The sequence below is a fragment of the Condylostylus longicornis genome, unplaced genomic scaffold (assembly GCF_029603195.1).
Source record: "Condylostylus longicornis isolate FDR11 unplaced genomic scaffold, ASM2960319v2 ptg000170l, whole genome shotgun sequence".
NCBI lineage: Eukaryota > Metazoa > Arthropoda > Insecta > Diptera > Dolichopodidae > Condylostylus > Condylostylus longicornis.
Window position 1 is genome coordinate 109,629 of NW_026578138.1, and position 27,514 is coordinate 137,142.

General features: G+C 28.2%; 1 protein-coding gene across 3 annotated transcripts in view; it reads left to right on the forward strand.

Moving 5' to 3' along the window:
• LOC129616278 (inactive serine protease scarface) overlaps window positions 1-27,514 on the forward strand; it is a 138,222-nt gene that overhangs the window by 93,748 nt on the left and 16,960 nt on the right. For all 3 annotated transcript variants that reach the window (XM_055531856.1, XM_055531855.1, XM_055531854.1), the window contains exon 3: window positions 15,050-15,217. In XM_055531856.1, coding sequence (XP_055387831.1) covers window positions 15,050-15,217 — 168 coding nt within the window. The remainder of the gene's footprint in view (window positions 1-15,049; window positions 15,218-27,514) is intronic.

Here is a 27,514-nt window from a genome sequence, read left to right on the forward strand (position 1 = left end):
TATTGTTAAGTTGCTATTATTGTACAGTATTTATTAAACATACATAATTAACGTGACAAAATCAATAATTGGATACGCAAAATGAACTATAGCCTATCAAACTTTAAATAATAAATTTAAGAAAAATTTTCAGTTGCTTACATGATAATGGTATTATAAAGTTAAGTAAATAAAATAAATCTACATAAAAACTACATAAAAACTATAAAAACTTTCAATTATAAAAAATTCTGTTTTTACCATAGCGTATCGCGAAATAGTCAGCATTTTAGCTTACTTAATGGAAATGAAAACGAAAAAGTTTTTATTTCCACAATATTCGAAAATGCATATAATTTAGAAAAAAGACTGTTGAAATCAATACTAATTGAATAGTATTAACACACGCTAAAAATTAATGAATAATTCAACCATACAACCAAACGGAAGTCATATAATGCACAAATAAATGCAAAAACTTTTGTGAGAACGAAAAATTTTTTAATAAGATATTTTTTTAAAAGGAAACATTTTTCCAATTTATTATACTGGAATTTTAAATTATATAAGTATATTCATATATGCAAATAAATCCGGGTATGATGAAATTTTCAATTAAAAAACAAAAAACTAGTTTAATTTCTTTGACCAAGATCCTTACGAAGTACATTTTCAATTATTTAATGTATCTATAAAAAAAAAAACTTTTTTAAAAAATAATTGCTTTACGATTAATTGCATATATCCAACTTTTGGGATATATCAGACCTTGGGAACTGAACTTTTTTGCCGGCCAATTTTAGATTTTTGCCCATATAAAGAGGAATATTAAAAAACAATGAACATATAAATTTTTTGGAATGATCATGGCTCGGAAACCGAACTAAGAGCCGAATTTACATTTGTTATCATATTTGACGGAATTTCTTTAAATTTGATATTTGAGTCTTGGATGTTACCGAAACTAACTGGCGAACATTTTAGGGAATTCGGATGGCACAAAGCGGAACTCTATAAAGAGCCAAACTTACATTTTTCTAGGTATTTTAACTTTAAGCCGACCAATGCGCTAAAAATTGGAAAAAAAATATTTAACAAGCATTTTTATAATATTCTGTAACACTTTCACTTAACTAGATAATACACATTGCGGTCGGCTGACCATATCAGACTTTTTTTACTATTCTACAACTTCAATACTTTTTTTATTCTGATATACCTATGAAACAACTTATTTCATTATATAAATGTAAAATATTCATACTAAAGTCGATTTGCAAAATCAAATAAATAGAAATTCTGGAAATTTGCATTTTCAGTTATATTTATTCGAATAAATTTTATTTATGGCAACTTCGAAAATATCATGAAAAAATCTATGATTAATCTATAGAATGAAAAAGAGCCTAAAACTAAATTAATATGTACTTCACAAAGCAATTTCACAATTCTTTAAACGCTACATTAAAAAATTATGGAACTTACATAATATGTATATATACATATATCTATTAAAAATTAAGTAAAACAAGAAACTTAAGAAGAAACTTTTTAAAAAATTCTTTATATTATAATATTTCTAAATAAAATAATACTTACTCACTATCTATATAAAATTAGTTCTTACATATCTACAGCAAGTTAAAATAAACTAATCTTTATGGAAAATTACTAACACATCATTTGAAATGTATATTATTAAATAATTAAACTTGAGTTTAATTCATTTTTATTTTTTCTTTTTAACCTTGATTTTCATATATTTATTATAAACAAAAACACTACGCTTCTAAAAGTAATAATCAAAAAGTTTTCACAATTTTATTCAGACTGCGGTAATGTTGCAGAATTTTACGGTGCGGTCAAAAAAAATTTTATTATAAATTATACGACACAACCATTTCATTTTCATCAATCATTCTTCGCTAAATTATTTTATGGTCAGTTCTCATTTTTTCTCATTTTCTCTGAATTATTACGATATTCTAAATGAAATGAAACAAATAACATTGAATGTATGTATTTAAAAACCAAATCTTCTTATGTTAAATATACAGAAATTTCTAAATTTTCGATACACAATATTTTTATATTGTTAATTGGCTTTCCGTACTGTGGTTCGGCGTACTATAATGTGTTTCGGTGTAACACACATGTAGGACAATATGTATTTTACACGAAAATTTGTCTTTGGCCATACAATATTGATAAAAAGATTATTTTTCTTATTATTATTTGCCTCAACTTTTCATATTTAGGTTCTTATATTTGCTTCTATTTTGCTTATGTATATATGTTTATATGAACTTAGTTAATAGCTTTGGCAAACCTAAGTTTATTCAAGAAATGCAATATTATTTTGCTTTCATTTTATTCATAAAGGTGTTTTTAATATTTTCGCTTGCAGACATTCCTTGATCTAAAGCATTAACAGTAATATTTATCAGCTGATGCTTTATCAGAAAATATTCGTAAATCTATAGTATCGTTTAAAAAAATTTTTGAGATGATTGATGATTAAAAATTGCAAATGGCAAAATAAAACCTGAATTTCATTGGAGCGTGAACATCAATGCTTCTTCAGTAATATTGGCTGCACCTTTAAAGCAAACATTTTTACATTTAACTTAAAAAATAAAAAAAAAAATAGTGTAGTGTACCGTTTTGTTATAACACAAAATACTCTGTGCATGGTCGAATGTAGGAAAAACATATTGCTATTTGTTAAAATAAAAAAAAATAGTAATAATTAACAATTAAAAAAGAATCTGATGTGACCAGCACATAACCGACCGCAATGTGTATTTTCAACATTTGGGATATATGAGAAACGGCTCTTTTTAGCCTGTTTCATATTTTTTATCGTAATAAAGAAAATATTCGACAGATTTACTTGAAATATCATATATAAGCTTCGCTCGAAATCAGGTGTCAACAACTGGACGTTTACAACGGGCCAAATATAGATTTTTGCGTATATAGAGAGAAATAATCAACCGATTTCATTAAAATTTAATATTTGAATTCTTCGTATTAAAACAATGATTATATAATTTTTTTGGAAAAATCTGGGCTCGGAAACAGGGCCGATTTTACATTTCAAACAAACCAAGAGTAGAAATTTTTCTTAGTTATTAGCTATTTATATAATTAAAAAATTTTGAAATGGAATGAACCTTTGTATTATAAATAAGATGTTGAAGTAAATTTTGAATTTTAAAAAAAATCAAATTTACATTATTATTTGTTCTTCATTTAAATTTGTTCCCAAGCTATATGAATACATAATTATTTAATAGGTAATATCAACAATGTCGCAATATGTTATAAATGAAATTTAAAAATAAGGAAAATATATGAACCCGGAACTATATTTTTTTTTATTATTTGAGAAAACTCAGAACATTTTGTCGGTACATATAATATGTATGTATATATTTTTTATCTGACATATACCGATTAAAAATTATATATAAAAATTCCTATAGATATAATTATTTCACAGATATAATAATTTTTTAAAAAAAAAGCTTTGTTTTTTCTCTTTTAATACAGATATTGTATATCTTTCCTTTCAGACGTTAGCATATTTTCATATCATTTAAAAGAGTCCTACATTTGTTTGGCTGTTTCACTATTCAAAAAACTGAACACAAATAATATAAGTGTAAAATATCGAAAAGAATTCAGATCTTTTGAAAAAGCGAGATATTCATTTACAAAAATTTTTATAAAAGAACAATAAACAATTATCGTAAAATTCCACATGCAAAGCATCGTTTTAAACAATTATACAATTTTTCATTTCTATCAAAAGAAGCACTAATTGAATCGACAATTTTAGTTTGTTTATGATAAAGAAAAATGCGCTTGTGAATAAGTCACTGTTTTTTCTGAACTTAATTTAAAGTGATTCATCTTTTTAATATCTCAAGTTCAAAGCTTTAAGTGTTTAAAGCAAATAATATGTGAACTTGAAATTGGCCTACACAGTTTTGTTATAAATGAGCATTGTTATTCACAATTTTTCTTATGTTATGATTTATGTGAAAAAAAGCAATGTATTATTGTTTGCATAGTACAAAATTTCTGCAAATTTTTTTAGTAAAAGAACATTAATTTTTTACATAGTTTTGTTAAATTTGAATGTTGAATTTTTTAATTTTAGTTGAAACCGGAACAAAATAGAAGATAGAAATGGTAAGAATTGCAACGAAATTTCATTTCAAAAATATGTATCTTATCAACGCCGGATCTCTCATATATGCAAGAAAACAGAGGCGTTAGTGAAAAATTAAACAAAAAAAAACTAAATTTTAAAAAATATAAAACTTTTTCCTTTACGTGTTTTCCAAAAATATTTTCCTAATTTCTATTTATAAGAAAATTAACATGATAACATGTGCCCAATGTGCAAACATTTTAAAAGAAACAGCTGAAATTTTAATTCCAAGCCTTAATTCTGTGACTAATCTTTCATTAAGAATGATAAAATTACAAGAAAGTAACTTATTATGCGCAATGTGCAATATTTATTGCATATTGTTCATTGCTTTGAAAGCGAATGATTGTGGATATTAGCCGTGTATGTTTAGAAGCGCGTCTGTATCTTATACATATTTTTCGTTTTTCATAATTGGAGCTTTTCTTTAGATTGTTTTTGCTTTTTTTCAAATATTTTTGGACGAGTCAATAGGGTTATACAACAACACGAAAGATGAATTTATCTAAAGTTAAATATTTAAATATTAATATTTATAAACGTATGTATAACTAATGAAGTATTATTAAAGAACATAAGTTCAATATTTCAAAAGTTGAACGAACTCTGAAGATTTTAAGTTTATATATGTATTTTCTAGACTGAACTCTTACTTATATTTCAGTCATAAGAAAAAGCGGGGTTAGACGTTTATATCTAAGACTAAACTAAATTTATAAATTGCTCTTTAAGACTAAACTAAATTTATAAATACACTTTTTTAAAATCTTATCTGAAATATCCGCATGTGAAGTATAGAAAGCTATACTTAATAAACCTAAAATGAACATATTTTTAGCTCTTGGTGGAAATTACTTGGATCCGGAAAAACTTATTGACTCGTCATATTGTCGGACAGAATTATTCATAAAATAAATAGATAAAGAAATAGTTTAGAATTTTCAGTAGCGTAAAATTCGTAATTTATTTTATAAAAGCATTAAATTGGCGAACACGTTATATTAAGTCAACTTTATTGCAAAAAATTTTTGATGAGTGTTTTTCTTCATATTTTATACACATATTCATTCAACTTTCCGAAAGTCCAAATTAATCAATAAAGTCAAATAGAGTTTTTTAAAAACTTCTTTTAAGAACAATCTATATTTACCTACTACACTGTTAAAATTACTTTCATTCATATACGAAACTATTTCAACGTGCAGTTAAGATGAACGATTTAGGCAGCCTTTGAAATAAAGCAAAAATTAATTTAAAGAGATGTTAATATAATGCTCGATTTTAAGGGTTAATTGCGTGAATTAAGAAAAATGATTATATTCTTTAATGGCATAAAATTCACCGTTAGAGTTCTGCGTTTATAGAAATTTGAAAAAGCTTGCTGTTTCGCAAATATAAGGTGCCAAAAATTCAAATTTTATATATTTCGAAAAGCGATAACTTGAAAGGGGGTGAAGGTGGGAAAAAATTTTCTTCTAACAAAATAAACTATTTATTAGCGTCTAAAAGTTATTCAAATTTCAGGCTTTACAACCTGTGGTCTAAAAGAAAAATTTAGAAAAAACGGATTTCAGATCCGTCTTTTCCAGATTTTAGAATGGATCAAATATAGTATGCCGTATTTGAAGAAGCCAGCCGCTATATTTCTGCGTTTGCAAAATTTGAGAAATGCTTATAGTAATACTGCAATAAATAGTTAAAAAATGCCATTTTTAGGGTTTTAGGGAGGTATAACTTTTGGAAGGGAGCGATAGATATAAATTGTTTTCTACCGAAATAAGTAAAGATTTATGCACATATAAAATTTCAGCTTTCTATCTTCAAGGGTGTAGAAGTTTTATAAGCGTGTCCACGGACGGACGGACAGAGTGAAACTAATAAGCACTTTTTTTCAAAAATTTTTTGGAAAAGTGCTAGAAAGTCGGTTAAGGTTATTAAATAGATAGATAGAAAATTTTGTGTCAATTAGTTTGTGAGTTCTGCTGAACCGATTTTGATGAAACTTTATATGTAAGTTTATTTCGACCATGGCACGGATTGATCGACTTTTGAGATATATCAGGCCTCGGGAACTGCAGTTTTTAGCGGGCCTGTTTTACATTTTTGAACCTTTTGAAGAAAATATTTAACGGATTTTCTTGAAATTTCATATAAAAGCTTTGCTCGACCGTCCGCAAAAATTTGGAAAACTTTTGGAAAAAATCAGGCATCAGCAACTAGGCGTGTACTAGGGGCCAAATATAAATTTTTGCGTATATAAAGAGAAATAAACAACCGATTTCATTGAAAATTAATATTTGAATTCCTCGTATTAAAACAATGAACATGTAAATTTTTTGGAAAGATCAGGGCTTGAGAACTGATCTGCGGGCCGATTTTACATTTTTCACCATATCTGCGGAACGAATTGATGAAATTTCTTGAAATTGACAAACGGACCGAGTGAAACTAATGAGCGCCTTTTTTCAAAATTTTTTTGGAAAAATGCTAATTAATAGAAAGAGGAAACAAGAGATTTATATTTCACTTATATACGAAACTATTTTTCTAATTTAGAAACATTTAATATCTCATTTTTACCGACCGTATTGTGTATAAAATAGGTAGGTTGTGTGATGGCAACAAATTTTGCATATCGAGTTTTCGGTGGGGAATGCACTTCTCCAAAGTAGGGAAGTGTAAATAAACTATTTTTAGCAACCTGCCGGTCTGTCGTTCTGTGTGTGCACGCGTGTATCTCAAGTTCGGTGAACCGATTTTGGTTAAATTTTACGTGTAAGCTTATTTCGACTGTGGCACGGATTGATCAACTTTTGGGATATATCAGGCCTCGGGAATTGCACTTTTACATTTTTGACCATTTTGAATAAATTTGCCTGAAATTTCATATCTAAGCTTAGCTCGACCGTCCGCGAAAACTCCTGACTTTTGGAAGAAATCAGGTGTCAGCAACTGGACGTTTACTACGGGCCAAATATAGATTTTTGCGTATATAAAGAGAAATAATCAACCGATTTCATAGAAATTTAGTATTTAAATTCCTTGTATTAAAACAAGGAACATATATATTTTTGCAAAGATCAGGGCTCGAAAATTGATCTGCGTTCATTTTTCACCATATCTACGGAACGAATTCATGGAATTTCTTGAAATTTGATATTTGAGTTCTGGTTGTTACCGGAACTAACCGGCGAGCATTTCAGAGAATTCGGGTAGCACGAAAGGAAATTCTACTAACAGCCACATTTACATTTTTCTAGGTATGTTAACTAATGCCCTAAAAATTTGCAAGAAGTATTTAACAGACATTTTTATAATATTCCGTTGCACTTTCATTTAACTAGACAATATGCAATGCGGTCGGTTATGTGCTGACCACATCAGATTTTTTTTAACATATATTCTAATTTAATTTGCTAAATTCGTATATTTCTATATATTGCATTTTTAATGCAAACCCTTCAAACATTTTTAACACTCCTTATTGTATGATTTGATAGCCGAGTCAATAACTATATCAATTCTATTTATTTATTATGCACTGGATAACATCGCATGTGTGTTGTCATTCTGGTACTATAATTATGAAGGTTACTGTTAAGAACATGCGGCCTGTTTGATTCTTTAGGATATTATGTATATATATAATACTTCAGCAGTTCTTCAAAATCCCTTAGCTTCAGGATGTGAAGAAAGACCCCATTAAAAACATATAAGTAGGCTGAAAAGATTTTTGATGATTATTCTTTGCATACACTATTTCCACAAAAATATTTTTTTTTTTCGAAAAGCAAGCAGTAGTGTTTATAAAATTATTTTAATAGCTGGTGCAATAGTGTGGGTAAAGTGATTATTCATTAAAAAAAAACTATAAACCTACAAAGGGCAATTCAGTACATATTTCACGTCTCCAGGCTATAAATTTTTCTTTTCGTTTTAACTTCGAATCGTAGTAGAGAACCCTGTACAAGGATTAAATGTATGCAGGGTCATTCAGTAAAGAGAGCAATATTATATATCATTGTCTGTACCACTAAAATAGCCATTGTTCTGAACTTTATAAATCATATTTATTATGTGTCTATCTGAAAGAGGAGCGGTGTTATGGTGAAAATTCCAAAAAGTAAAAAACAAACTTTAGAGATTGAATTTAAGCTCTTGTATCTTGAAGACTGTTAAACTGTCTCTATACGAAAGTTTTACTTAATTAAGATATTCAAAGTATAAAGCATATAGAGAACTCAGAAACCAGATAACCTATATGTAATATTAATATTACATATATAATACAAATATATTATTATATTATATAGTTATGAAACTCCTGTGTATGATACATATATCCATGCAATTTTGTTTTGAATTATATTTTTTGCATCATTGAAGCAAAAAATATAATTCAAAACAAAAGAATAAGTAAAATACCATCTTAGGAGTTACACACTGGTGCATTCATTTGTAAATGTATTGTAAGATAATACTCGTAAACTAAGGTCATGAATTTAAAAAATTATGAACTGTGATAGATTTATCTATACAAAACCAAAATTATTATAACCAGAATAGAAATAATTCAAAATTTATAAATCTGAAAACAATCTTATACACAAAATAAATAGGAATGAATTAAATATTGAAATTCATATAGTTGTAGTTTCACACTAACAAATTAGAACAATATGAAACGTTGAAAATAATATTTTACCACGTAAAGCCACTTAAGTATTATTATTTGCATAATGTGCGCGCGAGAGTTATTTGAGTTAAAAATACTATATAATTTAAAAAATTGCTTTAATAAGGACATCAATATTTTGTTTTGCCATCATAAAAAAAAAAAAAACAAAAATCTGACAAACCGTCAAACAAGACAAAATTTATATATGTCAATACCATGGGTCATGGTTTCATTTATTGAGTTTTCATTAGTGTTTTCCTTAGAATTCGGACTATTTCTCTAAAAACATCGCACAGAATAATTTTCATTTACGATTGATTTATATGCGTGTTTTTTTTTCTGAAATCAACCTGACTTTTTGTGCGGCGCGAAAATGATAAAATGTACTATAAATTTTGATTTTTGGAATTTGCCTTGAATTTTTAAGCTTGGAACCAACTACCATTCTTGAAATTAGAATTTGTGTTGTGTGCATAGAATCATTTTATTTATAAAATCTACAAATTTCGATTAAAATATATAAAGTATAGTCCAATATGCCAAATACCATTTCTTTTTAATCTTTTATAATAAACGTGATTAAATATGCTCCATAGATAATTTAGGATATCTATTGAAATTCTAATGATGTATAACTGAGCTTTCAAAATATTTAAATACATTATGTGGTTATGATTATATCTAAGCAAGTCACTAACTTTTTTTTTTAAATATATACACATTTTTTCAGAAAAAAATTAATGTTATATAATTGTTACTTACGCGTATTTCAAAAAATTCAATATTTTTGTGTTACGGTATTAGATAACTCAACGATTAATTCGCAAAGTAAAAAAATCTGATGTGATCAGCACATGACCGACCACAATGTGTATTGCCTAGTTAAGTGAAAGTGTTTTTAAAAATTATAAAAATGCCTTTTAAATTCTTCTTTCTAGAAGTATTTAAATATCTAATTTTAATAAATTTAAGCAACTAATTTTTAGGGCGTTAGTAAACTTTTAGTTATGTAAATTTGGCTCTTAGTAGTGTTTCGGTTTGTGTCTTCCGAAATCTCTTCCATTTCAAGAAATTCCATCAATCGTAAAAAAAGTAAAATCTGCCCCAAGTTTGGTTTCTAAGCCCCGATCGTTCCAAAAAATTTATATGTTCATTGCTTTAACACTCCAAATTCAAATATTAAATTTTAAGAAAATTGGATGTTTATTTCTCTTTATATGGGCAAAAATTGCATCAAAAAAGTCTAGTTCCCAAGGCCTGATATATCCCAAAAGTTGATCAATCCGTGACATAGCCAAAACAAACTCACATATAAAATTTCACGAAATTCGGTTCAGCCGAACTTGAGATACCCGCGTACAGACAGACATGCAGGTAGGCAGATCGACTGACCGACAGGTTGCCAAAATAGTTTACTTACAATTCCCTACTATGAAGATGTGCGTTCCCACGGAAAACTTGATATGCAGAATTCATATCACATAACCACCCTTATTGTATGCAATGCGGTAAAAATACATGTGTGAGTAGAATCTTTAATTCGAAATATAATAAAGTTTGGTCAAACCAATAGTTTGTATTGTAGCACTTTTCCGTTCAACAAGTGAAAATACTGCTTTTAAATATAGTCTATGTATACCTACTACACTATTAAAATTATTTTCATTCATAAGCAAGATTATTTCTAGGATTGCAAATATTTCGGATGAACGATTTATGCATATAGCATAAATTTTTGCTTTGAAATAAAGCAAAAATAAATGTAAAGATAGCTTAACATAATGCTCGATTTTAATGGTTAATTGCGTGAGTTAAGAAAATTAATTATATTTTTTAATATCATGGATTTTAGCGTTAGCTTTTTGCGTTAATTTCGGAATTCAAATTTTACAAATTTTAAGAGGAGATAACTTGAGGATGTGGAGTTAGAAAAAAATTTTCTTTTAACGAAATGAGCTATTTGTTAGTCCCTAAATGCTAGCAAAATTTTAGGCTCAAAACCTGAGGTCTAGAAAAGGAACAACATCAAAAATTTGAAAAAGAAAAAAACGGATTTTAGATAACGGTAAATTTGAAGGGCCATTTTGTTTTTTTAAAGTTTAACCATAATATGCCGCGATAGGAGAAGCAAGCCACTGCCTTCTGGTTTCACTGCAACAAATAGTTAAAACATTAAGTCGATACAATTTTTTTTCGAAACCAAAAATTTTCAATTGGGATTTTAGTGAAAAAATACTATTTGCAACACCCCAGGAACGACTTCTTATAAAGTTGTCCCATCTGTTACCCTGCAGAAGGGTCAACTTAACTTGTATTTTAAGTAGTTTGTTTCGAAAAAACATATTTTTGTTTTATTTTAATTTGATCTTCAATTTTCGCTGGTAGGCACAATATTTCTAAAATTTTTGGATACATTTGATAGTGAAATGAAGGGTAAGGTAATTTGAAAATACTCATTTTTGTTTGTTCTGAATGTACTTTGTTATTTTTTCAATGTATCTAAAATTTTCACTCTCAAGTTTCTACCTGATTAATATATCCGTTAGGAGAATTTCATGAGATTCAAAAAGGGTTTACAAGGTTGATAAGTACAGAGCCAAAATGAATTTACAAAGTATAAATGTAAACGCTAACAACCGTAAAAACTAGAGGGTTTTCAGAAATTTGAATTTTAAAATTTCATAACTCACTTCATAAAAATGAAAGTGTCACCAAGCATTTTCTGTTCGCTTGAAGGTTTTCTATTACTTTGCTTCAGAAGTTCCATTGAGACTAGGATGCCTTGTATACTCAGCTATTATATTATGTTTAAAACCTGTTGAGTTGTTAAGATTGTCCCTATTCAAAAGTTTTACCTACTCATCAGGGTATATACAATGACATATTCCAGTACAATTGAAAGCTGACCACTCTGTATAGTTAACTATTTCTCAAGTACAAGCATTGCAAAAGGATGTACAAGAACATGATTGATTTATTGATTAAATTTTATTTTAAATTATTATAACTTTCTGCTTTTCAGTAGCAGTAACGAACTTTTGTTCCTTTTATCTCTTTTGTTATCTTACGGATTTAGGTTATTTAAAGCATTTTTGTTTTAAAAATATATATCACAAAAACAGGTTAATTTTTAATTTAAAAACGAGAAAAAATAGAGTTGACCTTGTGATACCCGTACCAATTTGTTATCCTATGTGCGAATAAATATGCCATAACTGACTATGGGATAGACTAAGACTTTATGTTGCCATATTACCATATTAATTTATGCAAAATTTCAGTCCTGTGTTTTTCAAAATACTGTGTTTGCCAAACTACTGTTGAAGTTGTATGGCAGCTACCAGAAAAAGCCAAGCAATTTTAACGAATTTAATCAAAACATCGGCCCTACTAATATATTCTCTTATGTGAAATATCAACAATACAGCTTTTATAGTTTCTGAGAGATAAATAAAAAAATTTTGAAGTTGTACGGCAGCTACCAGACGGAGCCCAGCAATTTCAACGACTTTTATCAAACATATTGGCCCTACTAATACATTCACTTGTGAGAAATTTTTAATATTATAGCTTTTATAGTTTCTGAGATATAGCCAAATAACTTTTGAAGTTGTATAGGAGGTACCAGAAAGAGCCAAGTAATTTCAATGACTCTTATCAGACACATTAGTCCTACTAATATAGTCGTTTGTGTGAAATTTCAATACCATAGCTTGTATGGTTTCTGAGATATAGCCAAATAAATTTTGAAGTTGTATGGCAGCTACCCGAACCGGTACCCCTCAGAATTCGATGCTGATCAAAAACATACACCTGAGTCTATATCTGAGACCTTTATTTCTCAGCGTTACTAAAAATGTTAGGATGTATCTGCTTTAAGAAGTTCTTTTTTATATTCAAAATAAAATATAAATACTACACCAAAAATAAGGACCATAAAATGAGTAAAATAAAAACGAGATCAGGCAAAATTGACCTTTCAACGTTGTTACATTCGTGAAACAATGACTTTAGGAGTTCTATTATAATACATATAACCTGTTATTTTTGAATAGTGCCGCTGTGATTTAATGATGTCTGAGCATTTATTTTTACAAAATTTCACCTCATATCCTTCGCTTATTTTGACTTATTACCTTCATTATTTTTGTAAAATTTCACCTCACATAAGTGGTTTATAAAATTTTTGGCAAAAAATTTGGTATAAAAATAGAGATTAGAACATCAGATCTTATGTAACTTGAAAATGTTGACTTTGCATATAAAATATTTTTCAAACTCTTTGACAGTCGCTAAAAGAAAATTTTTTTCTGAGTTAGCGAGGAAGGCCATTTTTACAGTTCATAGCTCGGGAAATAAGGCGGAAAACGTAGTCTTCCCTATTAATTCCCACACGCTGCATATGGTGCATTTCTTGGACAAAGCAAAGTTTTTCTTTAGAAATTTTCTTTTCTCACTAATAAAGTAAAATTCTCATTTAAAAATGGGTTTATGCGAAAAGGTTGCATTATAATAAATTGCGTAAGATTCTAAATATGTTAGTATTCTAACTTTATCCCGTTTTGAGATTATATTTCTACGTTGAATCGAAGAGATTTTATAATTGGAAGATATATGACATTATTTTCCTGTAATAAAATTTGTGCACATAAATTCATATTTTCTTCTTTGAACGGTGTAGAAGTTCTCTAAACATTGAGACAGACAGTATGAAACTAATAGAAACATTTTTAGTTAAAAACGTATTTAAATAAGTCAAAATCCAATATACACAAAGAAAATTTCTTTCATTTGCAAAGGAATCGAGATATTCAATGTTTTGCAATTAAATTTTTTTGAATATTTAAATTGTTTTACAAATCTCTTTAAAAACAAATGTAATTAAATGAAAATGATTAAAAGAATAAACATAAAAAAATCAACAATATAGAATCTACCATAGAAATTCTATGATAGATTATAAAGTATTTCTTAAATTTTATTATTTTTGTTATTGTTCAAATATTTTAATATCAATTTTATTTTAAATATATTATTTTTTGGGGTTATCTTCATCAAATACAAGAAATATCTTATGGATATTCAATGCAGGTAATTCCGAATTTTGCTCTAAAAAAACATTATTCAAACAACGTTTTGACATTCCTATTTGGTCTGCGTATTTTCTATCTTTATTTTAAATTATCTCACAGATTATGCTATATCTTTTAAAGAATAGAAAAACATATTATATCCAAAAATTCCTTTTTGTTTTTTTTTTTTGTTTTTTATTTCAAATATTCCACCTTCAAATGGAAGGTCACTAAAATACAATACCCTATGCAACCATATTTAAGTTGTCCTTAAGTTAACTTTATTAAATAACTTTTCAATTAAACGTTTTGAAATCTTTTCGATTTCTTTACCAAGAAATCTATCCCTTTTAAACACTCCCATAAAAGTTGCACAGCTTAGTGATACATTTAATGATTTGCTACATGACTTCTGAAAACACTTCGATATTCTGTTGCTTAAACTACCTTTTAGCAGGAGTGAACCGGGTTCAGTGTGTATCAATTTAAAAATAATAAATGAACCCAATCTCTTGTTTTCCGTATCTCTTTCCCGTTTTTCGCCACTAGAAAAAATGTGTGTCGCTGCTTCATTTCTCCTATAAAGTTTACGCAAACTTTGAACTTGAAAACTTGGTAATGCGATAAAATAAAAACCCGAATAATACACGATGAAATATGAATGCACTTTTCTGCTTCCAATGAATAATCCAAAAGCACTTCCAAAAAATTTTGTTGAAGAATTATTAAATTTCTTTTCCGAAATTAATGCTGGTATCCTTAAATTACTTCAAAATGTGTAAATTAATCATTATGAAGCAAATTGCTAAAAATTCCAATTAACATTGAAATCGTGTACATTGTATAACTTGCATAAATAAGCATGTAGATTACACCAGTAGTAATTACGATTTAAAACTGACTGATACGAGAAGGAAAAATAAAAACTAACCACAAAAATTCTTTTAAAATAGTTAATTAAATTTCGTGGATAAAACGTGTTATTTTGTAAGAAAAAAAAAGACTGAAGATTCACCAAAAATTCAAGGAGATCAATTAATCAAAAATTAAAGAAAAAAATGCAGAACTTTTAAATTTTTTTTTTCTTTCGTTTTTCAGGATTGCGACAACGATGCAGAGGTATGTTGCACATACAGGCCATCCGCACAACCAACCAAACCACCAATACAATCGACGCCATGTACAGGCGGTAATTATGATTGTGTGTCACCAAATTTATGCTCGAACGGTCAAATTACGCAAACAGGCTATGTGAAACATCAAGCTGTAAGTAAAATATTATTTACGCTTTAAAAAAATTTCTTTGAAGGTAGGAAAATTATAGTACGATTTTCAATATGTACATATACATATATGTATAACCATGTCGCATTGAAAAATACATATTTGGTTTATGTACTTGAACAGTTTTATTTTAGAAATGTCTTATGCACAACTAACTTATAAGAGTTTTTAGCATTTAATAAGATTAAAACCAAAACACTTCATGAATTCTTAAAATAACTTTACTAGACCTTCAAAGATGGTTATGCGGAAACTTACATAATATCAAAATTTGTAAAAAAAAATATTGTATAGATATTCGGACGTATGTATAAGCATAATCAGATAACATTTTTGAATTTATGTTCAATGGTTTGAGATATTATATTTATTATTTCATGGTAAGTTACTATGTATATTAGAAAACTTCTATTTTATTACACTCTCCATTTACAAGATGACACATAATGCCAAGCTAAAGCTCATAGTTTAGAAGACTGTGATAAAATTAGAGAAGGCTACAATGTTACGTTAAGCTACAATCAAGAAATTTTAAAATTGAAAAGTTAAAAATTCAAATTTTTCGAACTTGTAAGTCACGTGATTCCGAAATCTGAATAGATTATAACTAATGATATTCATGATAAAACCCTTGTTCGGTGTTTTCTAAATCATATTTTTTAATAATGCTCCTATCTGATACAGGAACGTAGTTACATGTAAAATTTTAAACAGTAAAAAAAGCATTCTAGATTGATTTTAAGCTCTCTTAATAACTCAGAACCTGATGAGCTGCAAATATTATATCCATACAAAAATTTTGTCTTGGTGGTCCAACCAATGGTATATAGCAGTACATTTTTGAGTTAAGTGAAAATTTTTTTCACCTGAAATGGCACAAAATTTTATTTGATTGGAACTTTTTTTTATTCGATTGAAAGCAAAGTTTTTTTAAATTAAACTTTTTTTTAATGATACCAATTTTTCTGAAATGAAAAAGTTTCATTTAATTCGAAAATGGTTTCATTAAATAAAAAAATTCCTTACATAAAAGAGTATAAATTCAAAAAAAAATCTTCGTTGTCTATTTTTCATTATTTCTCATACATTAATTGTATCATAGAAATAATTAATACCTGAAAAAATTCAAAACATATAAAGTTGGGTCAAAGCAATGGTTTGTATTGTAGCACTTTTACCATCAGCAAGTGAAAAAACTGCTTCTAAAAACAATCTAGGTATACCTAATACACTATTAAAATACTTTATTTATATACGAAGTTATTTCATTAAGGATTGAATATACATATTTATGATAAGCGATTTGTGCAGCTTTGAAGTGAAGCAAAAAAAATTAAAGAAGAGTTAACATAATGCCCGATTTTAATGGTTAATTGCGTAAATTAAGAAAAATAACTATATTTTTTAATGGTATGGAATTTACCGTTAGTTTTCTGCGATTATAGAAGTTTTAAAAGGCTTCCGGTTTCGGAAATCTAAGGCTAAAATTTCGGGAATTTTACAAATTTCACAGAATTCTACAAATTTCGAGAGGCGATAACTTGAGAAGGGTGGAGATGGAAAAAAATTTTCTTCTAACAAAATAAACTATTTATAAGTGTCTAACAGATGCTAAAATTTTAGGATAAGTTAATATGAAAAAAATACAATTAAAGTGAATAAACTAAAACAATTCAAAAGCAAACATATAAAAAATTAAATATTTGGAATATAAACATGAAATTCTCCTTTAAAAACTGTACAGTTATTTAAAAATTTTCTTTACGATATAAACGTTACCTTAATTATTTGGGTTTAAAATAAAACGGACTGGTTTCCAAGTTTAATGGAAAAACTGGATTCATAATATTTAAATAAGCTTAAATAAACATACAAAAAGTCATAATATGTATAGCGAAGTATATACAAAGAGAACTGCTGAAACAAAACGCATAACGATTGCACTTGAACTATTATCAAAGGGGATGTAGAACATTCTAGATTAATAGATTTGAAAATTTGGGTTCAAAACTTACGATTTTATTAAAACATTTTTCATAAAATTAGTATAATTAGTGTAATTATTAAAATTATTCCAAAAAACTTATGTAATACACAAATTGAAGCCAGATTTACGATTAAAAGAAATAACGCATTCATATTCATACGCATTTGTAGAAATAATACATTCGCAAAGAGAAAATGAAAAAAACACGACAAAAAAGGAAATGAAAAAAAAATGTTTCTCAATTTACAATACATTTTATATTATGTACATCGCAGTCGTAAAGTCGTATTGTATAAAATGTTTATACTTATATAGACTTTGCTCACAAATTGAATAAGCCTGCCACGCCTTTTCATATTATTCATTCCAAACTTAATAAACATTGAAACTTTGTACAAACTAAATAAAATCAGTAAAGAAATATAATCGCGAATGATTCAAATGCAAACATATGAAATAAAGATTTACTCAAAGATAAGAAAGGAATAATTTTTTTTACTTTTTTTATTGTTGCTTTTATTCATTAGCAACATTAAATAGCCAAAAGGGTTTTCCACAATTTTCCCCAAAAAACACCTGTGTGTGTAATATATACATTCTTGTCTTAATGTTGTTAAATATTTTCGAACATGTTTCCGATTCGCACTAGGGTTTTCTAGTATTGTTATAATGTTATTAAAAATTTTCTGTAAACTAAATAAAATCAGTAAGGAAATGCATACATAATTCGTGAGCTAATCATATAATGCATATTAAAAAAAAGTTTTACTCGAGGATGAGAACAGAATGAACTAAGTTTTTAATTTTTTTTTCACTTATGAACTTAAGTAACCAAAAATTATTCGGAAAGTTATTCGTTGAAGTTTTTGCAGGGAAAAAATCGTGTAGGTAAAGTGGGGCGTGAACTCGGAGGTTTGGATTTTGGAGGGCTAAAGACGTCGTAATGAAAAAATTCAGTTTGAAATATTCAAACTTTTATTAAAAAGCAATAGTTTTTATTCTAAAATTTCGTACCTATGTTCTAACGTTCTATTAAAAAATCTATTCTTTTTTTATTTTAAAAATTTTGACTTATTTTACAAAAATTAAAACTTGGCACTTAGATGTTCCTGATCACAAAAAGGAACATAAATTTTTTTTAACGTATCCTAAATCTGTTTAGATAGAAAAATAAAAAATTTCTAAAATGTAACATTTACTTATAAACACATATTTTATATACAGTATATGAATAGACTGAATGATACATAATATATTAAAACCGTATCTTACTTACTTATATTATTTTCAAACAATAATAAAAATGTACGTTTAACAAGTATGTAAGTAGAAATGGTACCTTATTTATCTTATGCAGCATCGTAACAGCTTGAGATTTCCATTTTAAAATAATGAACGACAATAAAAATACTAATATATATATAATACTCGTGTAATTAAAGTATATATAATATTCGTGTAATTAAAGTATTTTAATTAAATTACTTACTTCGGAATAAGTTACACTGTTTTTGTATGTTATTTCAATGATTAACCATGGACTAATTTTATTTTGAATTTATTTAACCACAACAAGTCGCATCACGACCACCACAACTAAAAGGAATAAAGAATAATTCAGAAGTAAATTTTTCGTCTGTTTTTTCAATCATTCGAAGTGTGATCTCGCTAATTACTTGCTTGACATCTCTCCTCAAAATCTGGTAAGTTTGCATAATTTATATAATGTAATTCAACAGGCAGACCAGTAAAAAGGCACAATAGAAAATCTTAATAATAAATTTGTGAGCCAATAGCTGATTCATTAGTTTTCTCGAGGCAAGCTTTTATAATCTTCACTGCAACTTCCTTTTGAAAATATAAGGTACTGTTATTAATAATTGATTTTTCAGCATCACATTCCGGTTAAATAAATAAAATAATTAATTAGACTAATTTTATGTTAATATTTAAAAAAAAATCCTTTGTTAAGTAAATCGAATTAATCAGTTTTTCAGCCGGATTTAAATTCTGATATTCAGTAAGTTCGAAATATTGTGATGAGTCATCTTAGTATATTGTTAAATGACTGTGCATGTATTTGTCATATTTCATTTTTTTATTCTTTTTACATTCATACATACCCACATTAACACATATACATTTAATTTGTATACGAAATCTATTATAAGTCTTTAGCCGTACAATAAATTTTAGCGAGTTCTTTTCACAATAATCAAATTGTGCCTTTTATTGTTTTGTTTATTTTTAACTAAACAAAAAAATCTTGTTTTCAAATCGCTTTACGTTCTAATAAACAATAAATAAGCAAAATTTATTAGAAAAAGAAAAGAACGAGTATTAAAAGTTTCTTTAAACTTCTTTATATAAAACCAGCTTTTTTAATTATTAAAGCTTTTATTCTTTTGATTTTCAATTTAAAATTATTTCATGAATTCCATTAAGATTTCTGATTAAATTCTTCCAAAAATAAACAAATGATGTTAAAATGACTGCAGATTGAAGATAATCAAGTTTTGGGTAGTACCAGTTTAATTTTAATAAATATTATTCAAAGCATAAAATTTTCTACGTATAAAATGAAATATAATATTGTGCATGTAATTAAAACAATATGGATGTTTCGTTTTACAGACAACTTGTCAACACGCTAATTTTTCCAAGATTTAGTCTTTATTTTTTAGCCTGAAAGATTATCGAGTCAAAACTAATGTAAATTATCATTGTGAATGTAAGGTATAGTGATACACAGGAGAAATTTTTTGTAATTACACAAAGAACTATGTTCTTTTTTGAGAGGCGCTAGTGAGTATTAAGTTTTTTAATTTAAAATAGCCAAAGTTTAAAGTTTTTTAATTTAAAACGTCAGTCAATTTTTTTAGTTCAAAACATATCTATGTATGTCAAAAATGACTTAGCAAACAAAGTCAGTTATGTGAGAAAAACTGTACTTTTTAAAGATTCAGATTTAGAAAAAAATGTTATAACAACACTGGATATAAGAGTGCAGAGAGAGACTCACACGTTGACAAATTAAATTATCTCTAAAAAAGAAAATGTTTATTCAGGCTTTCCTTAAATTAGAAAACACAAGCTTTGCTGATGGGATTTCTTGTTGGCCTACTTCATGAGTCTTCCGGGCTGGGCTGATCTCTCTTTCAGTTACCGCTACTACTATTGACTTCAGTGTGACTTTAACTGGAAACTGTCTTGCGCTGAGTTAAAGCGGAGTACATGTATTTTTTTAAACAGTACATTGTTGTTACGTTAGATTTGCTAATTTTGAAAATAATATAAATCTGTGTAATTACTGGCTAACAAACAGAAATGTTGCATCCAGTATAAAACAATAGTCCGCTTACAAATGAATTTACATACATTTACAAACAGGGAATAGTCCATTTACAAAGGAATTTATAAACATACATAAATGTATGTGCAAAATAATGAATACTTGATGAAAGTTAAATACATACATTTACATTTATACCCACTTAAGTGCGTCTCAAAAGAAATTCAGTTTTGTAAGAACTTATCTGAGTAGAGCTCTTAACCGAACTCTTTAAACTGCGCAAATATAAGCAACAAAGCAGGTTTTCCACAATGTTTAACACGCTATTCAAAATATTAAAGTAAAGATTAATGACTTAATTGTTAAATTAATATGACATTAGACGTGTGCGCGTTCAATGAAAACAATTTATTTTTTAAAACTTTGAAAAAAAAAACACTTTTTTTGGTTTAGTGTTTGAGGCAGTAAAGCGATTAATTTTGGAGCAAATTCATCAAAATGTGCTAAAAAAATTAATGCACTTAAACGATTTTTTGGACATTGAATGTAATGGAGAAACTAATAGTTCTAAAAAGTTGACACACTTAAACGGAAAATGCAGAGAAGCAGCTAAACGTATATTATTATACCATATTTTTTGTGTATATGTTGCAGTAGTTATCCACTGATCTTTCAACTTAATTAAGTAACTCAGTAGACAATATTATAAAATAAAATACTTATATAAAAGTTAACTCTAATATATTCATAATTGTTGTTTAATGAATACCAATAAAAATAAACAAAAAATATAAATAGCCCCCAATATTTAATATAAAGAAAAAACTGCAGCAAACTCGTCACCGGCTACTTCACTCAATCACTTTTGAAACAAAGAAAAGTCAAATGAACGGTACTAATGCTCCCATGTGAAGTAAGGGAAAAAACATTGTCTAAATCAAATAGAATCGTATATTTTTATACCCGTACGAACGTATGCTCGAAAGGTATACTAAATTTGCCTTACCGTTTGTAACGCTAAGAAATAACGGTGTTAGATATAGACTCAAGTGTATGTTTTTGATCAGCGTCAAATTTTGAGTTGATTTGGCTTTGCCTGTCCGTCCGACGGACGGTGGGACGGACGGAATTACTTAATTAAGTTGAAAGATCGGTGGATAACTACTGCAACATATACACAAAAAATATGGTATAGTAATATACGTTAAGCTGCTTCTCTGCATTTTCCGTTTAAGTGCGTTAACTTTTTAGAACTATTAGTTTCTCCATTACATTCAATGTCCAAAAAATTGTTTAAGTGCGTCCGAACGATAACTCAAAAACTAATTGAGCTAAGTTCACCAAATTTTCACAAATGATTTATTGTAGTAAGTGCCAGAACCCTATTTAAATTGGACGTGATCGAGGTACCGGTTCGGGTAGCTGCCATACAACTTCAAAATTTATTTGGCTATATCTCAGAAACTATAAAAGCTGTGATATTTAGATTTCACACAAGTGAATATATTAGTAGGGCCGATGTGCTTGATAAAATTTGTTAAAATTTCTTGGCTCTTTCTGGTAGCTGCTATACAACTTCAATAGTAGTTTGGCACAACCAATATTTTGAAAAACACATAGTACTGAAATTTTGCATAAATTAATATGGTAATACGGCAACTTAAAGTCAAAGTCTGCCCCATAGTTAGTTATGGTATATTAGTTATTCGCACATGGGATAACAAATTCGTAGGAGTATCACAGAGTTGACAAGGTCAACTCTATTTTTTTTCTCGTTTATATTTAATTGAAAATATGCACATTTGAATCAGTTATTAAAATTGGTTTTCCTGTTAAAAAAAACCAAAAATTAGATTAAAAACTTTATCACATCATTAATTAATAACCTGTTGTTGAACATGAAGTATAAAGAATTAAAATGTACAATATTTATACATACATGTATATAAAATATTATAAGTTACAAAAAATTATATGGAGAGTGCAAGGTATTAAGGAACATAAAATGTTATATTAATCTAGTTTAACATTAAAAAGAACCAGTTATTCTAATAAGATTCAGATTTAGAAAAAAATGTTATAATAACGCTGGATATAAGAGTGCAGAGACAGACTCACAGCTTGACAAATTAAATTTAAATGTATGTATTTTTGAAATGTTTCAGATGCAAGAAAAAAAAGAGTTCTTCTGTACTTTTTCTGTAAAAAATTTTTCATTCTTTAAAAGTATTTTAAAAAAAAGTTCTTAAAAAAAAACATTAGAACTAAACAATTACTCCAAAAATTATCCTGACAGCGCTAGATATCAACAGTTATTCACTTTTTGAGATCATAAAATTTTTCAAGAAGGTATTGAAATACAGATACATATGTATATCATGTTATACATTTTTAAAATGAAAATGTATTCTATTTCTCTATATACCTTTCTACTAATGATATATCTATCAAGCCAAGTTGAAATGAAAATGAAAATTCTTAATGTTTATAGCTAAAAATATTGATCAATTTCCTTCACATAAAATAAATTCCGGCACCCCTTCCATTTAAACTTCATATAAATTTGGAATTTGTTTTTGATTTGCTTTATGTGCTTGATGGCCTGATAGATATATATGGCATTAATTTCTACGTTTCATATTTATATTGCTGTTCGTTTATCATGGTTTGCCATGAATTCAAGTGCAGTTAATCAAAATTGATTTGAAAATAATTGAACGTATTTTGAACTTATACATCAGTGCTGTTATACATATGTAGATATAATAGATATAATAAAAGAAATCAATAAGAATAAAGAAAAATGTTTATGTCAATGTGGATCTATATTTTCTGTTGAAAGCTACAATGAAACAAGTAAAATTCGTAAATCAGCATCTATTTTTCCTGATAAAAATGAAATAAATTAAAGTTGTACGTCGCTATCCTACCTTTCCAAATGAAAACGCCTCACATTGCATTTTATTAATGAAATAAATAAAATGCAATGTGAGTCAACAACTCCATCTACTCTTCCAGACAAAACCAATAACGTAATAAAAGACATTAACCATACTTTAACCAAGAATAATGGTGCTACCAGAAACTATTTTATAGACTTAGAAATTCACACAAAAAAACGTTAACATTTTATTTTTCTACTTTTCAGTTTTTACCTCTTTTCATTTTTTTTGGATGAGAAATTTTTACTTTTCAGTTTTTAAGCAAAATATACTGAAAATTACATAAATAAAGTTGGGTCAAACCAATGGTTTGTGTTGTAGCACTTTTCCCTTCAACAAGTGAAAATTCTGCTTTTAAATACAGTCTATGTATAGCTATCACACTATTAAAATTATTTTCATTCATATACAAAACTATTTCTAGGATTGCATATATTTAGGATGACGCATATATGCAGTATTTGAAATAAAGCAAAAATTAATATAAAAAGGGGTTAACATAATGCTCGATTTTAAGGGTTAATTGTGTGAGTTAAGAAAAATAATTATTTTTTTTAATTTCATGGAATTTACCGTTAGCTTTTTGCGTTTATAAAAATTTGGAAAAGCTTGCGGTGTCGGAAATATAAGGTGTCAAAAATTCAAATTTTACGAATTTCAAGAGGTGATAACTTGAGAGGGGGTGGAGATGGAAAAAAATTTTTTTCTAACAAAATGAACTATTTATTAATATCTAAAAGCTCCTAAAATTTCAAGCTTCTACAGTCTGAGGTCTAGAAGAAAAACGACATCAAAAATTTGGAAAAACAGGACTTCAAATAACGGTAAATTTGAACGGCCATTTTGTTTTTCTTACGTTGAACTATAGTATACCGCGCAAGGGGAAGCAAGCCACTTGCTTTCTGCGTTTGCAAAATTTCAAAAATGCTTATGGGTTCATTGCAACAAATATTTAAAAAAGGCCATTTTTATGGTTTTGGGGGGGTATAACTTCTAGAGGGGGGGAGATAGGTAAAAATTTTGTTCTACGGAAATAAGTTTCTAGTGAAGATCTATGTACGTATTAAATTTCAGCTTTCTATCTTCAAAGGTATAGAAGTTTTGTAAACAGACACACGGACAGACGGACGGACGGACGGACAGAGTGAAACTAATAAGCGCTTTTTTCAAAAAATTTTTTGGAAAAGTGTTAAAAATCAAATATTAAAATTATAATTTCTGATTTGAACCAATATTCTTTTTAAAAAACTGAAAAATAGAAATTTCTTTTAAAAAAACTTAATAAAAAGCGTTTTTATGTGTGCGTATATTTATAAACAAGAACAATTCAAATATTTTTGTTAGAAATACACATCTCCACATACTTATAACAAATATATAATCAGAAAAATAAGAGATTCTGAATCGAAACATTTTTTGGTTAGATGTCGCTATGTACACCAAAATCAAATTTTTCGGAAACTGAAAATTAATAAAGTTGGGTGAAACCAATGGTTTGCATTGTAGCACTTTTCCCTTCATCAAATGAAAATACTGCTTTTACATACAGTCTTATGTATTTACCTACTAACTTTTAAAATTACTTTTATTCTTATACGAAACTATTTCAAGGATTGCATACATTTGGCATGTGCGATTTACGCAGTTTTTGAAATAAAGCAAAAATAAATTTAAATTGATGTTAACATAATGCTCGTTAACTTAAATTTTAAACGTTAATTTATTACCGTCCGTATTGTGTAAACAATAGGTAGGTCATGTGATGGCAACAAATTTTGCATATCGAGTTTTCGGTGGGAATGCACTTCTCCATAGTAGGGAAGTGTAAGTAGTTTAGCAACCTGTTTCTCCATAGTTTTATCAACCTGTCGGTCCGTCGGTCTGCCGGTCTGTCGGTCTGTAGGTCTGTCGGTCTGTGTGTGCATGCGTGTATCTCAAGTTCTGCTGAACCGATTTTGATGAAATTTTATATGTAAGTTTATTTCCACCATGGCACGGATTGATCAATTTTTGGGATATATTAGGCTTCGGGAATTGCACTTTTTAGCGGGCCTGTTTTACATTTTTGAACATTTTAAAGAAAGTATTCAACCGATTTACTTGAAATTTCATATATAAGCTTTTCCCGACCATCCGCAAAAATTCCTAACTTTTGGGAGAAATCAAGCATCAGCAACTGGACGTTTACTACGGGCCAAATATATATTTTTGCGTATATAAAGGGATATAATTGACTGATTTCATTGAAATTTAATTCTTGAATTCCTCGTATTAAAACAATGAACATATAAATTTTTTGGAAAGATCAGGGCTCGAAAACTGATTTGCGGGCCGATTTTACATTTTTCACCATTTTGAAGAAAATATTCAACCGATTTACTTGAAATTTCATATATGAGCTTTGCTCGACCGTCCGCGGAAATTGCTATGTTTTGGAAGAAATCAGGCATCGGCAACTGGAGGTTTACTACGGGCCAAATATACATTTTTGTGTATATAAAGAGAAATAATCAACCGATTTCATTGAAATTTAATATTTGAATTCCTCGTATTAAAACAATGAACATATAAATTTTTTGGAAAGATCAGGGCTCGAAAACTGATTTGCGGGCCGATTTTACATTTTTCACCATATCTACGAAACGAATTGATGGAATTTCTTGAAATTTAATATTTGAATTCTGGTTAACTGGCGAGCATTTCTGGGAATTCGGGAAGCACAAAGCCAAACTCTACTAAGAGCCAAATTTACATTTTTCTAGGTATGTTAACTAATGTCCTGAAAATTGGAAAGAAGTATTTAACAGACATTTTTATAATATTCTGTAACCCTTTCACTTAACTAGACAATATTCAATGCGGTCGGTTATGTGCTGACCACATCAGATTTTTTTTTATTATTTAATGGCATAGGGTTTACCATTAGCCTTCCGCGTTTATATAAATCTAAAAAAACCTAAAAATGAATTAAACATTCTAAATATGTCGGAACATTAGATCAGGAACTCAACGTTACAGACCCATGCAAGCCCTTAAGGTTAACGATTTACGGATAGCGACTTGGAACGTCCAAACAATGTTACAGCCTGGAAAAATGGCCGAAATTGCAGATGAATTTCTAAGGTATAAAATTAATATTGCTGCATTACAAGAAATAAGATTTGGTAGTGAAGGAGAAATAAGAAAGAGAAATTATTCGATATTTTACAGCGGTGCAAATAAACCCGGACATAAGGGAACTGGGTTTTATGTCGATAAAAAACTAAGGCAGAGTATAATAGAATTCGAACCAATAAATGAGAGAATGTGCTATATCAGACTGAAGGGTAAATTCCAAAATTTATCAATACTGTCGGTATATGCACCAACTGAAGATGCCGAAGAAAATAACAAAGATCATTTCTACGATAAATTAACGGCCTACTGCAACAAAATAAGCAGACATGATATGCTAATTATTATTGGCGATTACAATGCGAAAATAGGCAAGGAATATTTTGTAAGAGAAGTTGCTGGACAACATTCTCTACACAATATCAGTAATAACAACGGTATTCGCGCATGTAACTTTGCTGCAAGTCAAGGAATGTGGATTAGCAGTGTTTCCTTTCCACACAAAAATATACATAAGGAAACCTGGAAAATACCTGGAATGAGAGGTGCTAATCAAATTGACCATGTTATGATCGACAAAAGACACGCAACTTCTATAGCTGACGTTAGATCATACAGAGGTGCGAATTGCGACTCGGATCACTACTTAGTTGTTGCTAAAGTACATCAACGTATTTCAAATGTGAATAGTAGAAACAACTTCAAAAGAACTATATGGAACACAAGCAAAATTATTGAAAGTACTTCAGAACGCGTAAGATTTCAGCAAAAAGTAGAAGAAAAGATTAATGGAAATCAACGTGAAAACGAGACTAATGTATCTGATAAATGGAACAACATGAAAAGTATACTGAGCCATGCAGCAAATGAAACAATCGGCAAAAAAATCAATAACACAAATGAATGGTACGATCAAGAATGCAAGCAATTGAACGAATCGAAAA